General features: G+C 43.5%; 1 protein-coding gene across 1 annotated transcript; it reads right to left on the reverse strand.

Moving 5' to 3' along the window:
• Window positions 1–8,224: 8,224 nt before the first annotated feature.
• On the reverse strand, window positions 8,225–10,547 carry LOC132191329 (protein VAPYRIN-like). Its single transcript, XM_059606283.1, has 2 exons — window positions 9,632–10,547; window positions 8,225–8,937 (listed from the first exon to the last, which is right to left on the reverse strand). The coding sequence occupies exons 1-2, from the start codon at window positions 10,545–10,547 to the stop codon at window positions 8,225–8,227; spliced, it is 1,629 nt and encodes a 542-aa protein (XP_059462266.1).
• Between the last annotated feature and the right edge of the window lie 5,096 nt (window positions 10,548–15,643).

The raw sequence follows: 15,643 nt of genomic DNA on the forward strand, positions 1-15,643 counted from the left end.
AATTTTGAATTTTTTATTGAATTTAATCTTGGATGTTGGATTTAATCAAAGGAACCAGTCTCACCATCAAATGCACACATAGGATTAATTCCAGGTGCACACTATAAATTAATCTCTAAGAAGAAAAACCTAACCCTAATTGTCGTCTCTTTCTCACACAGACACTCTCCTCGTGGTCTCCTAGCCTCTCGCCGTCCCTTTCTCACACAGATGCTCTCTTAGAGTCTCGCCTCTCGCCTCTCACCTCACCTCTCGCCGCCTTTTTCTCACACAGACGCTCAGTCTCTTTCTCACAAAGACGCTCTCCTAGCGCCACGTTGCTCGCCTCTCACAGTTTGCCTCGCCTCTAAGTGAACTGTTTGGTTTTCTTTTGTTTAGATTCAAAGGCTCTCACGGTTTTCATTCCTCACGATGTCTTTTCTTTTGTTTGGTTTTCTAGATTCAAATCGCTCACATCATCTGTCTCTCTGGTTTTCTCGGTGCAAGCTAAGCAAGCTAAGTTAGTAGCTTGATTTTGAATTTGATTTTGGTCTCTCTTGAATTTGATTTGATTTTGGTATTCTGATTTTGGGTTCTTAGATTGCTGATTTTGGGTTCTTATATTGCTAATTTTGGGTTCTTAGATTGCTGATTTTGGGTTCTTATGTTGCTGATTTTGGTATTGTGATTTTGGGTTCTTAGATTGCTGATTTTGGGTTCGTATATTGCTGATTTTGGTTCTTAGATTGTTGATTTTGGTATTCTGATTTTGGGTTCTTAGATTGCTGATTTTGTTGGGATACATGGCTGTTGATTTTGATTTTAGTATATTATTGCTGATTTTGGTATTCTGATTTTATAAATGGGTTCTTAGATTGATTTGTTTGGAGCTCTATTAATTGAGTTGCAATTAAATTATTATGTGGGGTTGATTGGGTGAGATCAATGTATGGGCTAAAAAGGGGTGGTTCGGTAAGTTTCAATTTTTCCTAAATTATTTTTATTATTTTCAATTTCTTAATATCTTGTACTTGAACTAATTACTTTGCATTTGTTATGTTAGGTGGAGGATACAGATGATTGTGAGGTGGAGATTGATCTGCAAGAGGGAAAATAATTGTTATTGTTCAATGTTGCGTTTTAGTTGATTCTGTTAGTTGATTATGTATGGAATTGTGAGGTGGAGATTAATATGTTATGTTTGTTTAATGTTCTTTACCATTTTAGTTGATTCTGTTAGTTTTAATTGTAAGGTTGAGATTAATCTGTTATGTTTGTTCAATGTTGTTTAGTATTTTAATTGATTCTGTATAGATGATTGTAAGGTGGAGATTAATCTGCTGGAGGGAACATAATTATGTTTGTTCAATGTTCTTTAGCATTTTAATTGATTTTGTATTTCTGTTAGTTGATTATATACAATATGGATGATTGTGAGGTGGAGATTAATCTGCCAGACCCAGAGGAAACATAATTGTATGGTTTACCAAATTAGTGTCAATTTGTTTGTTTGATTTATTTTTTTATGTTAAGATTTTGAATTTAAAGAAAAAACTCTAATGCACTTAAATTACAAAAAAAAGAAAAAAAAGAAAAAAAGTTGAGCTCGAGCTCGAGCAGCGAAGTCAGGCTCGACTCGAGCTCGAGCTCGAGCATGAGCCAAAAATAAAAGAGCCGAGCCCGGACAGCCCAAGCTCGCCCAAGCTCGGCTTGTTTACACCCCTAGTCACGCAGGAGCAAGGGTACTAGCACACAAAGCTATCAGAGCAGGGTTCTACTAATTGAACATGAGTCGGGATTCGATGAAAATGATCAAGAATTGCGACAATTGCCAGTACTTCACCAATGTTTCGAAGCAACCCCTTGAGGAGCTAAGTTCAATTTCTTCACCCTGGCCTTTCTCGCAATGGGGTTGGATATAGTAGGATCGTTACCCCGAGGAATTGGGGGTGTTTGGTTCATGGTGGTAGCTGTGGATTACTTTACCAAATGGGAAGAAGTGGAGGTCCTAGTGACATCACAACCAAATTCATGGAGCGGTTCCTCTGAAAGAATGCCATTTGTCGATATGGCATTTCACAGGCATTTGTCACGGACAACCGAAAGCAATTTGATTGCGATTCATTTCGAGAATGGTGTGCAAAGCTCCATATTTGAAACTATTTCTCATCCTCGGGACATCTCCAAGTGAATGGGGAAGTAGAAGCCACCAACAAGACCATCTTCAAAATTTTGTAGAAGAAGTTGGGTGAGCGCAAGGGAGACTGGGCTGAAGTTCTTTGGGTGTACCGAACTACGAAGAGGACGCCAACCAAAGAGACTCCTTACACTCTAGCCTTTGGGACTGAAGTAGTCATCCAACCGAGGTTGGATCAGGAAGCTTCCACATGGAGACCTTTCGGCCAGAGACCAATGATGAAGGCCTCAAGCTACACCTTGACTTGTTGGAGGAGAAACGGGACCAGGCCCAAGTAGTCATCGCAGCATACCAGGAGAGAGTAGCTCGATACTTCAATCAGAAGATCAAGCACCAAAGCTTCAAGCTGGGAGACTTGGTCCTGTGAAAAAGTCACCATCGCCACCAAGGACCCAGCCGATGGGAAGCTAATTCCAAATTGGGAAGGACCTGACAAGGTAATCGGATGTCGAAGAGCGGGAGCGTATAACCTCGAGGATTCCGAGGGCAAACTACTCCTGAGCCCATGGAATGCTGAACACCTTTAGAAGTATTTTGTTTAGTCATTGTAATTCCATTAAGAAGATTCACTCTTATGAATTTCCATTGTAAAAGTACTTTATCAATACGAATCTTCAAAAATTACAGTGTCAAACAATGCTTTGGTAATCAAGCTGACAAGGCACTTTGCTAAAAATCAATTCTCGGGAAATATAGCCGCAATGGTGCTTTCCTGAGGATAACGTTTACGAAATAAAGCCGTAAAGGCACTTTCCAATCTCAGCCCAATATAAGAATTTAAAACCTCCACGAAAGTTAATTCTAAGGCTAAAACACCTCGGTGAAACATAGCCGTAAAGGCGCTTTCTCGAGGACGACGTTCATGAAATATAGCAGTAAAGACGCTTTCTGAACTTAACCCATTAAGAACATAAAGCCTTTGAAGTAGGATTGTTTGATGGTTAAACTACCTCGAGAAATATAGTCGAGAACATAAAGCCTCTGAAGAAGGATTGTTCAAAGGCGCTTTCCCGAGGCAAACATTCAAGAAATGTAGCCGTAAAGGCGCTTTCTGAACTTAGCCCATTTTAAGAATGAAAAGCCTCTAAAGAAGGCTCATTCAAAGGCTAAACTACCTTGGAGAAATACAACCGTGAATGTGCTTTCCCAAGGCCAAGCATATGGCCAAGCATTCTGCCAAACTAGCACTTGGCCAAGCATTCACAAAAATTAAACTTAGGTTTATTTTTAAGATTGCAGAAAGAGAAAAGAAAAACAAACAAACCCATAATTTGGGCAAAAAGATCCTTTTCGTTAATATTTTATAAAGTTACAAATCTTTTGCCTTAGGGGTATCAGTATCCTTAGCCTCAAGAGTGTCGGCACTATCTGACAAATCCTGTGACTTTGGAGTGTCAGCACCACTCGAGTGTACATTCTCCTTGGAGTCATTAAAAGGGTTGAAGCCGAACTCTCTTATCCCCGAGCATCCGGCATTAACTCTTGGCCGAGGCAAACAACTTCTGTAATGGCCTCATCAATGGAAGGACAATCTTAGAGATCAACAATGTCAAGGTCGATCAGGATGGAAGGGTCATAGGTCCAGGCCCGGAAGGTCTCAAAACCTACAATAAAGCCTCAGTCTCAGCCTAGGTCTTGGGTCCAGGAAGCATACGAAAGCTGTTTGAAAAAGTTTAGCCTTCTCCTTATAATGGCGCACCTGTTGCTTTGCCCAGACAAACTTCCCCTTGAAGGTCAATACCCTTGACTCCGCAACCTTGGCTCTCGAACATTGTACTGAGGCTTCCTGCCGTGCTTTCTCAAGTGCCACATAGACATCAACTATCTTTGGTGCACTTCTCTTCGACTTGCCTAAGTGCTTCCTCAAGGATTGAATAATATTCTTGGAGCAGACCATATCTTGCCTTGGATGCCCTAAGCTCAGCTTCCAAATCTTGGATCCTAGAGTTTGCTTCAGCAATCTGGGAAGCGTCCTCCTCAGCCTTACTCTTCAGGAGTGATTACTATTGAGCTGCGATAAGTAGCTCATTGTCCTGTTGAGCCAAGACCTCATGTAACCGAGCAGTCTCCGCCTCGGACTCCTAAAGCTTATTTTATGAATCCTCGGTTTGCGAAGCTGATTGCTGAAGAAATTTTTTGAAATCGTAGTAGAGGCATATGGACTTCATGACGCTATGCAAAGAAACACTTTATTAGTAGAATGTTAGTGAGATGAAATCGAAAGGAAAGAGAGCTGAAAATACTTACCACCAGCTGGTTGACGATTATGTTCTCCATCACCTTACTGGGTTCCATCGCATTGACACCCCGCAAAAGTGGCTGGGGGATTAAACTCATTAAGGCATTGAAAAGGTTCCCCAGTAACCCTTTGCCGAGCCGAGCAAGAGGCTCCCAGACCGACCAATCAACACCCGCCGGCTGGAGTGTTATGACGAGCTGAATCGTTGTTGGAGCATTATCTTAATCCCTGTGACTCTCCCCTCAACACCCGCTAGTTGAGATGTTCCAATGGGTTGACTAGGTGCCGAGACATTGGTCTGCTCTTTAGCAGAATTATCCGCACCTTTAGTCGGGATTGCTGCTCCTTCTGACTTATCTCTAGACTCAGGTAGGGGATCACCCACATTGGGATGAATATCCTTCGTATTCTCCTTAGGCCCTTGAGTCTGATCAGAGGCAGACTCAGCATCCATTAGCTCAGCATTAGAAGCCTCAGGGTTTATCGAGTTAGTTCTTGACTTGTTCGCTCCTAGAGTTGCAGTGTTGACTGGAGACTTGCCTGCCTCTTCCGAGCTGTCCAACCTCCTAGCCAGCTGAGCACCTTCAAGGATATGCTCTACGTTGACTGGAGACTCCTCATTAGAGTCTGACGAAGGTTCGAACTCCAGAGGAACGGCAGAGATGGGCATAGTAACGATCGGCTGAGCCATCAGCAGCTCCACTGACAATGGCCTTGAAGGCCTACCACCAAGGAGAGCCTCAAAGTCTCCTACCAAGCAAAAGGTCAGCTTCGCAGTGAAGGTCTTCCTGAAGGCGCCCATGACTTGGGGGAAAGCATTGATGAAGAGGGTAGGCCTTTAGGCCCCTGCGCCAGCCTCAGGCCTCTCTGCCCTCGAGCTAGCCTCGGGCCTATTCGACTTCTTCGACTTCCTCCTCTTCAAGGGAGGAACTTCAGGATCCTCAATCTCGTTTGCTAGCCTCAAGGGATTTGTAGCAAAGACTTGGTCATTGACCGCCTGAGGCTCAGCCACTTTCCTTTTGCCCTTGTCAGCAACTGACTTCTTAGAAGGCTTGGTGGCCTTATCTTTCCCCTCGACAATGGGCCTCTTCAAAGCTTTGGGAATTGGCTTTCCCCTCGGCTGAGCAGTACTCGAAGCCTTGGCAGTTGGCTTCCTCGAAGCCTCAGGAGCTGGCCTCTTCCTTGGTTGAGCAGCGCCTCCCATTCCACCAGCTGGGGGGTACCCCAAGTACTTCTCTAGATTGGCCATGGTGGCCAGGACGTTGTAGTCCATTGATTTGACATTTTTCTTTGCTCGAGCAGAGGCCTGGATCCTATCCACGATCCTCCTCTTATTCAGACAGTTTAGGTTCCTCTTTTCTTGCTAAGAAATATTGTTATATCATTGTCAAAAAAAAAAAAAAAAAAATATGAGGAACTGTTTTCTGCTCACCTTTTTTCGAAGGAACACTTGTTTCCCGAGGAACCCTTGGGCCTTCTACCACCTCTGAGGTAGCGAACTGCTAGCTTCCGGTGGCGAAGAAGAACTTATTCTTCCATCTTTTATTGCTGGAGAAAGTCCTTCCCAGCTATATGAACTTCACCCTCTATCGGACCTGGAAGGTGAAGAGTGTTGGGGTTCTTAGTGACCCTATACAAATTCAAGAACTCCCGAATAGTGAGGGGATGTGCATCCCCAAGAACCTTCGGCCACAGGACTACACAGGCAAAGAAGACCCTCTAGGCGTTTAGCACGATTTTATGAGGAGCCAGGTTGAGGTGACCCAGCAGCTCCTGAACTACCCTAGGGAAGGGTAGCTGAAGCCTGCTCAGAACATATCTTCGTACAGGCACACCTCCTTGGCGCGCACCACTGCGCTGGTCTTCTCACTGTCAAATGTAGATCTACTATGGGAGGAATGAGGCAAGTCCTTCTGATTCATGGCTTATCGACATTGGTTAGGTCTGCCTTCCACAAGGCCGAGTACGAATTACCCAGACCGTCAGAGTTTGACCCATAATTGTGACCCATTAGATAGAGAAGGCTCGGAACAAGTAGGCAAGGAGCGCATGGATAACCACCGCGAAATCAACAAGTGGGTCACACTCAACCGAAGATGGTCAACCGCCAGTTCGATGAAGGGAAGAAGGAAATCTAAATACTTGAGCACTGGGCTGTCGGAATCAAAAGACTGTTCACAAGCAGGGATCCGACTGACTAAAACCCTGAAAAATACTACTCTCAAGAAGTAGTAGTGAGAAAAGTGATTGGGATGTAGGCTAGCAAGAGGGAAATGGTTCTAGAAAAGCTCGGAGGAATGAAAATGGAGGGTTCTACAGTGATCGATTTGCCAAAATATGCAAATGGTTGAATAAGGAAGAGGAAACCCTTATATAGGCATGACGAAGATGAAGGGTCAGCAGTGCTGTACGCAAAACCGTAGGGTTCACCTCGAAAACATATGCAGACATTAAATGCCCTCTAAAGGCTCGCCTCATCGAGCCACAGATACTTTGACGTGTGGCCACCGAAACTCCAATCACACAAAGATCGTTGTGTCAATTAACATGCGAGCTGTTGACTGTTACTCAGGAACGCCAATGGTCTCAAAGATCATTGGCTCGGGGAAGATCAACAGTCTCCAGACTACTTGCGAAGCTCAAAAGACAAAAATTCCCTCCAAAAATTTGAAATTCAAAATTTCAAATCTCTAAAGATCAAGCCAAGAAAATCTTTTTACCAAGGCTAGGTCAGGATTTCGAAGGCTGACCCATTCTGAGGAACATGAAATTTCATTGTCACTCAGACAAGTAAATTCGAGGGTAATTGTTGGGTCATGGATGGGCCACATAAGGCCCAACGGGCCTCTTGGGCTAGTCCAATGTACAAGCCCGCTAAGACCAAGCCTAGGCCAAGACTTAGTCGACCGAGCCCAATGCATGGTCTGCCCACGAACATACCCCATGATTTCATGATCGTGGAGTATCCCACAATCCATGATCTACATCGCCAACATGGCACACGTAGATCCTCGGGAACATGGGGCTGAGGATTACTGGGAGACAACTACTACCTGATGCCGATAAAGGGAGACCCCTGTTCACTGTTTCGGTGATGACAATCTTAAACCTCAAACTCTTTCTTTCTCAAGCTCTCTTTGCTCAATTGCTTTCTTCCTTCCAAATCATTTATTAACTTAGGCATCAGAACTTCTCCGCTGGCACACCACCGGTAGCTCTTATCCTATTATTTTCTTCTTTTGCAACCCGATGACTTGTTGGACATTGTGCCACTCCTTGGAAACCATGCCACGTCACACTCCTCGAAAAACTATCATCAACAATAATTCAGTGGTGGAGCTAGACAATTGATATTGGGGGTGCCACTAAAATTGTTTTTAGGGTGTCGAGTGGTAACTTGCATAAGTAGGAGAGAAAAAAAAAAATCTTTTTTGGGGGTGCTATGTGGAACTTGGGTAGGAAAATAGTAACAAAAAAAACAAAAATTTTTTTTAAAGCTTTACCCCAAAGCCTCAAGTGGCTCCGCCACTCCAATAATTTATTATGATTTTATTTTTTTGATACATATAAATATATAGAGCAAGGACTCCGATCATCTTATAAGGCTACCAACAGATTCCTTAATTGGCAGGATGATGCAAATCAATACATGTGCAACTTAATTCATTTAATTTTTTTTTTTGTTTAAATAACTTATAATAACAACAATATATATATATATATATATATATATATATATATATATATTGCCAAAAACAAATATCCATTGTGACGGCCGGAAGTGAAAAACCTCATATATTCTCTACTTGCTAGAGCACCGCTAACGGCAGTGACCGATCAAAGCTACTCCGAAGTGCTCTAGCTCTACCGGACTTCTTCTTCTTCACGTCCCCCACCACCGCCTCTTTTGCGGCAATCTTTTTGTCTCCAAACGGAATCGGGCTGCCGCCGCTGGCGGGTGCGGGAAGCGCTATCATATTATCTTTGGTAGCGCCGCCATGGATGAGTATTCTTGTGACGCCAATGTAGTGCAGAGATTCTGCTATTTGCAGCGGAGTTACGCCCTTGTTGGTTCGCGCTTCCACGTCAGCTCCCTTCTCTACAAGCATTTCTAGGACGTCAGTTTGCCCCGCCTCCACCGCACAGTGCAACGCCGTGTAACCATCTTCATCTTTAGCGTCAATGTCAATGCCTTTCTCCATTAGAGCTCGCACTGCATCTACTTTTCCTTTGAATGAGGCTCTGTGCAGCGCTGTCCATTCGTGCTGGTCTCGCCCGTTGATGGCTGCGCCGTTCTCGACCAGCTTTTGGATTGTTCTCACTTCGCCCTTCCGAGAAGCAACGCAGAGGCTGTCTCCGAGCCTCAGCGCGTCGAAAAGCCAATTTTGGCCGTACTCCACCGCCACTTCGTAGGGGGTCTTTCCGGCCCGGTTTCGGATGTCTTTGTTGGCTCCCTTTTGTAGCAACAGCTTCACCATGTGCTCGTCGCCTAAGCTAGCCGCGATGTGCAACGACGAGTTAGCTGTTAAAATATAAATTAAATTGTTAGAATTATCTATTTTAAATAAAAATATTGAGTTTGAGCTCTAAATATATTTCACGTGAATGATATAAATAAAATAATTAAATTTATAACTTGGTTAAACTTCACAGAGCGGGAAGATCGGACAAATATTAAAAATTCTTAATTTAATGCAAAATACTCAAGAGTGGGACTAGAATGTTTAGTTTGAGGAAGACAAAATTTTAAAAAATAATTTTGAGGGGGCAAAAGTTAATTTTTAAAGGCATTTTTATTTTTTATTTTTTGGAGACTATCCCCAACCCTAAAAATACCCACTCGGTCAATTTTCAACACAACTTTAACGAAAATTGATAGAAATACCAAAATACTTTGATTTACATTTGTTTTATTTTTAAATAATAATAATAAAAAAAAAACATTGAGTCATAAGGATAAATTTAAAATTTTATAAAAAACTTATTAGTATAAATGTCATTTAGTTATGTTTAAGGTACATTTAATGCTGAAAATTGATAAAGGAGTATATTGTATTAGATTAAAAGTTTAGGAGATAAAATTGAGAGTTATTGAAATTTAAGAATATTATAAAAAAACACGTGGTAATTTAGAACTTCTAAGTAAAATTTCCCCTAAAATAATTAAAGTTATAATTTTTTTTTTATAAATTTAAGGTTTTGAAATAAGTAATCACCTTCTCCGGTGTTACGGACATCAGTCCTTGCACCGCTTGCCAACAAAAGCCTGGCGCAGTCCCTTCTTCCCTCCTCGACGGCGAGGTGCAAAGCCGTGTTCCCGTCGTTCGTGAGCGCGTCCACATTTGTCCCCTTGAGCAATAGAAGCCTCAACACATCGATGTGACCGGCGCCGGCGGCAAGATGAATCGGACCCAAAGCAGCGGACTCCGACCGTTCTGTACTAGCCCGATGAGCCAATAACAGCTCCACTATCAGGGATTCTCCAGCCGCCATCGCCGCATCAAGCGGGCTCGACCCAGAACGGTTTTGAGCCTCCACGTCCGGCTCAAATTCTAGAAGCAACTGCACAAGATCGGCTCGGCTCTGAGCAATCGCCAAATGAAGCAACGTTTGTCCATGCTTGTCCACCGAATCCACCGCCTTTAAATCGAGCTCACTCTTCTCAAGAACGTCCCGAATATCATCCATGGAGCCGTCAGCCACAAGCTGAGCCAAAACCGGCGAGCCGACGAACATGATTTTGATGCCGCTGTCTATAAAAACCTGCTTCTTCTTTGTCGTAAACCAGTCGTTTGGGACGGCGTCAAACATGGACGACGGCTCCTTAATCGCGGCTCCTGGAACCACCACACTGTGCAAGAGGAACGAGTCGTCGCAGAGCGGGAACGAGTGCGGAAGATTGGAGCCAGGCGGGAGATGATAAACAATCTCAATAGTCAACGTTGCAAGAGGAGATATAATCCCCGACTGTGGCCTGACAGTGTAACGGGTCTTGATAAGCGGCTGAAGCCGGAAGGCGACAGGCATGGTGTACATGACGTTGCGCAAGGTGAGCTCGCCTGAACATTTGTGGCCGTGTTCGATGCGGACAGGTACGAGGTTGGAGGGCTCTAAGCTGATAAGCCTGTCCATGGGTGTTTGTGTAGGTTCAGAGGGGAAAACCCATGAAGGGGGGAACGATGGCGAATCGGGGAAGACGAAAGGGAGTGAAGGAGAATATAAGGGGAAGGGGAGGAGGAGGGCCGGCGACGAGGAGAAATTGCCAAGTGGGGGGTGTCGAAAACAATGCTGACTTGTTCTATTCGGCGTCTCAACTGCATAACTCCAAAGACAGTTTTTTATTTTTTATTTTATTTTATTTTAATAAGTAAAACTCCAAAGACAGTTGTGTACGTTAAAGTCGATTTCATTGCCAGTACAACATTTAGTTTACAAAAAGCCACTTTGTTCTTTTTGCTCTGCCAAGGCTCACATCAAATTATTATTATTATTATTATTATTTTAAATGTTATGAATACCAATTTTTTTATTTTATTTTATCGAGAAATCGTTATAATTTTATAAATAAACTCTTCATCATTTTAATACTCATTTATTAATAAAAAAAATCTGTTACTCCATATCTTTTTGATTTTTGATATAATGAAGTAGGATCAAGGCTAATGGACATTAACTTTTTATTGGGCTAGTTAGAGGTTACTATGACTAGGAGTGGGTACAGGTTGGATCGGGCAGTGTATTGGGTATTGTGATACCCGCCCTAGAGGTTGTGGGTATTAAAAATTAGATTTGCAACTCGACTATAATGAACAATATCCGCCAAATTTCGGGTTTTGCAGGGAGGAGCAGGGCAGATGGTGCGGGTTTGGGTGGGTTTACATCACCTAGAGAGAGGAGAGAGAGAAAGAGTGAGAGAGCCGCAGATGAGAGGAGAGAGAGAGGGGTGCAAAGTAGAGAGAGAAAGAGGAAAGAAGATCATGAAAGAAAGAAGAAGAAGAAGTGGCGTGAAGAAAAAATAAGATGATGGATGGGCTACTGTGGGTATTAAGGTTTTGGGTTTTTAGGGTTAGGGTTATTGCAAGGCGGGATAGGTACCCAGAAATTTTAAAATATGCTACCCACTCCGAGCGGGTATCCTAATATTTGACTCGGATCCATGCTTTTTGTGAGGTAAACCGGGTAGGGTGGGCAGGAGGGTTATGTGAGTTTTGCCCACCCCTAATTATGACTAAACCCTATGACTAAATAATGTAATAAAAATGGACAAAAAAGTAACTCCATTTACCTAGTTATTTTAGCTTTAAAAAAAAAAGAAAAAAGAAAAGGGCTAGCTGCGGCTACTTTGTTTAGCAAATTGCTAAGAAGTCATGTAACTCAACAGTTGATGCATAAAATGAACTAAAGAAAAAACATCAAGGGTTAAATATTAAAAACTCCCATAGGGTTTTACTTCTTTATTTTTTTTCTCTTAGGGTTTGATTTTTATTATAGGAGGTAGTTATGGTTTTGATAAAAAATTAATCATTCTGTCCACCGTTAGTTGACTTAACGAAAGTCCACATCACCAACACATGGACCAATTAAAATTTGACCCCTGGCATAAGTGGCCACGTCATCAGTGATGACGTGGCCACCTAATTAAATTTTTTTATTTTTTAGAAGAAAAAATTAATTAATTTTTTTTTTTCAAAAAATTAAAAAAAAAAAAAGGCCACCTCCTTGGCCATTCCGAGCCACCCCCTTTGGCCATGGGGTGGCCTGGCCACCCCCATCTGGTTGGATGGGGGTGGCTCAAGGTGCCAAAGAGGTGGCCGAGCCACCCCCTTGGTGCCCAAGGGGGTGGCCAAAACCACCCCCAGTGGGTATTGGGGGATGCTCGGCCACCCCATGGAAACCACCCCCAAACCACCACTGGGGGTGGTTTTGGCTATCCCCTTGGCTTTATGGGGGTGGCCGAACCACCCCTAGTACCCATTGGCTGGGTGGTTTCGAGCACCTCCTTGGGCACCAAGGGGGTGGTTTCGGCCACCCCCTTGGGCACCCATTCGGCCAAATGGGGGTGGCCTGGCCACCCCCATGGCCAAAGGCTACCCCCAAATGGCCAAGCCCAAATTTTTTTTCATTTTTTTTTAATTTTTAAATTTAATTAGGTGGTCACATCATTAGTGATGACGTGGCCACTTATACTAGGTGTCGAATTTTAATTAGTCCATGTGTTAGTGATGTGAACTTTCGTTAAGTCAACTAATAGTCAATAGACGGAATGACCAGTTTGGTTTTTTTATCAAAACCACAGATACCTTATGTGATAAAAATCAAACCCTAAAAAGAAAAAAGTAAAAAAAATAAAATCTTAGAGGGGTTTTTAGTATTTAACCCAAAAATAATCTAAGAAAGAATACATTACATGAAATATTAAAAGTGGATAGTTAATATAGAGACTAAAATGTAGGTGCTTTGAAAAGTTGGTAACTTAGAACTTTTACTTTGATATACTACATTAAATAATCACTTATCTAAAATAATTAAAATTAATAATAAAAAGAAATTTAATTAATATCCTAAAACTTGAAGAAAAAAAACACTGAGAGCATATGATTATTAAAAAGTAGAAGAGAAATATATAAAATAATGTTTTGGTGGGTTTGAAAAGGCCCCCTCCTCCTAGTGAGAGCATGAGTTTTCATAGAACAACTCTTGTGCGACTACTTAACAAGAATGAATAAAAAATGAATGGGTTGCACAATCATTTGGTTGGGGCCAACAGTCTCGCTTTATGTCCACTTGCTAGTTTCTCTGAGGAACTTGCTAGTTTCTCTGAGGAAACTAGGCTAAGGGGAGAGTCTTCTACTGGAAACAGGGTGAAGGGCTAGTTTGAAACTGACGGGATGGGGGATGATCTGGAAGCCTTGTGTGGACGGATATCCCTCATAGGAGGGGAGAAGACAGGCATCAAAATTGTTCAAGGAGAAGTTGCAGCAGACCGAGAAAAGGGTGAGCGATGTTTGGTGGGTAGGATTGGAGACAATAGGAGAATAAACAAAGAGGCCTTCAAGAGTGTTCTTTCGAAGATATGGCGAATTTCGGGATCTGTTCTTTTCAATGAAGTGCAGGATAATGTCTGGGTATTCGAGTTTGAGGAATTCAATGATAAGAAGAGGGTAATGGAGGGAAGGCCATGGTCATTCGATAGACAACTCCTGATTCTGAATGATTTTGATGGAAGTATCCCTCCGGCACAGATGCAATTCACTCATTCCCCGTTTTGGATCCAAGTACATGACATGCTGTTAATTTGCATGAATAAGGGGGTGGGTGCAAAGATTGGCGAATCTCTGGGAGCGTTAGAAGACGTTGATGTGGCTGGAGATGGTGGTGGATGGGGAAGATGCCTAAGGATTCGGGTGAACATTGATCTCCGTAATCCTTTGGAATGAGGCCGGGCTTTATCATTGGGAGGAAAAGACTACTGGGTGACGTTCAAATACGAGCGTCTTCCCCTTTGCTGCTTCGATTGTGGTCGGATTCTACATGGGGCGAAAGGATGCACGGTGGTAAAATCTCAGCGTAGGCATGAACCAGCAGGTCCCAAGCCATGGGGTGTCTGGCTCAGGGCGGAGGAATCACGGAGGAGAATGAATGGGGAACCAGGCGAAGGTTTCTTCCAGGGAACAAGCCGACACGATGACGGCGCTTCGTGGAAGCAGGGGAATACCGAAAAGGGAAGTCCCGTGAATTATGGGAACCCTAGTAACGTCAACCGCTCTGGTTTTGGAGAAAAAGATGGTGGGAGCGCATCTTTCCTTAATGAGGATAGGAGCGTTGATAATTTTATTGATGAAGGAGATTCTGCTGAAATCTCGGTGGGTATGAAGCAGAATGCGCTGGCAGGGACCAAGCTGGTAGGAAAGATGTCACGTGGCGAAGGAAAAACAACTGACGTGTGCATGGAGGTGGAGAATGTAGAGCCGTGTCCTTCTATGCATGCACCCATGCGTCACGTAGCCATACAGGGATCAAAAGCCGTGTTTTAGACTTCTGAGAAGAATAAAGAAGAAAGGGACCGCACGAGTATGACACAGAATGTGGCGACGGCAGGGGACTCTCAAGCGGCAATCCAGGAGGCTCCTGATGGGATGCACTCTGCTCAGCAAAACTCTGACTTGATGATGGATAAGGCAGACGATCAACAAGTGGGGACGGTAAGGGGATCAGTGAGGCGGTGGAAGCGTCAAGCTAGGAGGTCGGAGCAGCAAATGACCACTAATAATCTGCCAGGGCAAAAGAGGAAAGGCCGTGTGGATGAGGTGGGCGGTGACAGGGAGGAGGTTGGAAAAAAAACCAGGAAAGTTTTGCCTGACTTAACTGACTTGGCGGCGGCTGTAAAACAGCCCCGCCACGCTCAATGAGTATTCTTAGCTGGAACTGCCGAGGGCTTGGGAACCCTCGGACAGTTCGTGACCTTAGCCAAATGGTTAGGGACAAGAAGCCCGACATTTTGTTTTTAATGGAAACAATTTGTAATAAAACGAGAATGGAATGGCTTAGAGTAAAACTTGGCTTTGCGGGTCTCTTTGCCGTCGATCCAGTGGGCAGAAGTGGAGGTATTGCGTTACTATGGAAGGAGGACAATGGTTTGGAGATACAAAATTTTTCGCAGAGGCATATCAATGCCACTGTGAAGAGAAACGGCGATGGTTTTCAATGGAAATTAACCGGTTTCTACGGACATCCGGACAGCTCGAAAAGAAAGGAGGCGTGGGCACTCTTACGGCATTTACAAACATATAGGCCGGAGAGTTGGATGTGTGTGGGTGACTTCAATGAAATAACGCATCAAGGAGAAAAAACCGGCGATGCAAGAAGAAGAGAAGGTCTCATGGCGGATTTCCGAGAAACACTAGAAGATTGTCGCCTGGGAGACCTTGGTTTTATTGGGCCGAGATACACATGGTCCAACAAACGAGCAGATGGTGTTTCGACCCGAGTTCGTTTGGATAGGGCAGTAGCTAATACCACTTGGTGTGCTCGCTTTGGAGGAGCAGAAGTTCAGGTCCTTGCAGCAAGAACCTCTGATCACAATCCCCTATTAGTACAGTTCAAACAGAAAAGGACACAAGGTGGGGCTGGTGGCAAGGGATTCAAATTTGAAGCTCGGTGGTGGCTGGACCCAGAATGTGGGGACATTATTAAAAAGGCCTGGAATGACTCGGTGGAAACAGGGGACA

This window comes from Corylus avellana, chromosome ca9 (assembly GCF_901000735.1).
Source record: "Corylus avellana chromosome ca9, CavTom2PMs-1.0".
NCBI lineage: Eukaryota > Viridiplantae > Streptophyta > Magnoliopsida > Fagales > Betulaceae > Corylus > Corylus avellana.

Bases quoted from the DNA above. Each gene is read 5' to 3' on its own strand.
- LOC132191329 (XM_059606283.1), bottom strand. From the start codon at position 10,547: ATGGACAGGCTTATCAGCTTAGAGCCCTCCAACCTCGTACCTGTCCGC. The intron at 8,938-9,631 runs GTGATTACTTAT...ATATTTTAACAG, and splicing joins TGTCCGTAACACCGGAGAAG to CTAACTCGTCGTTGCACATC.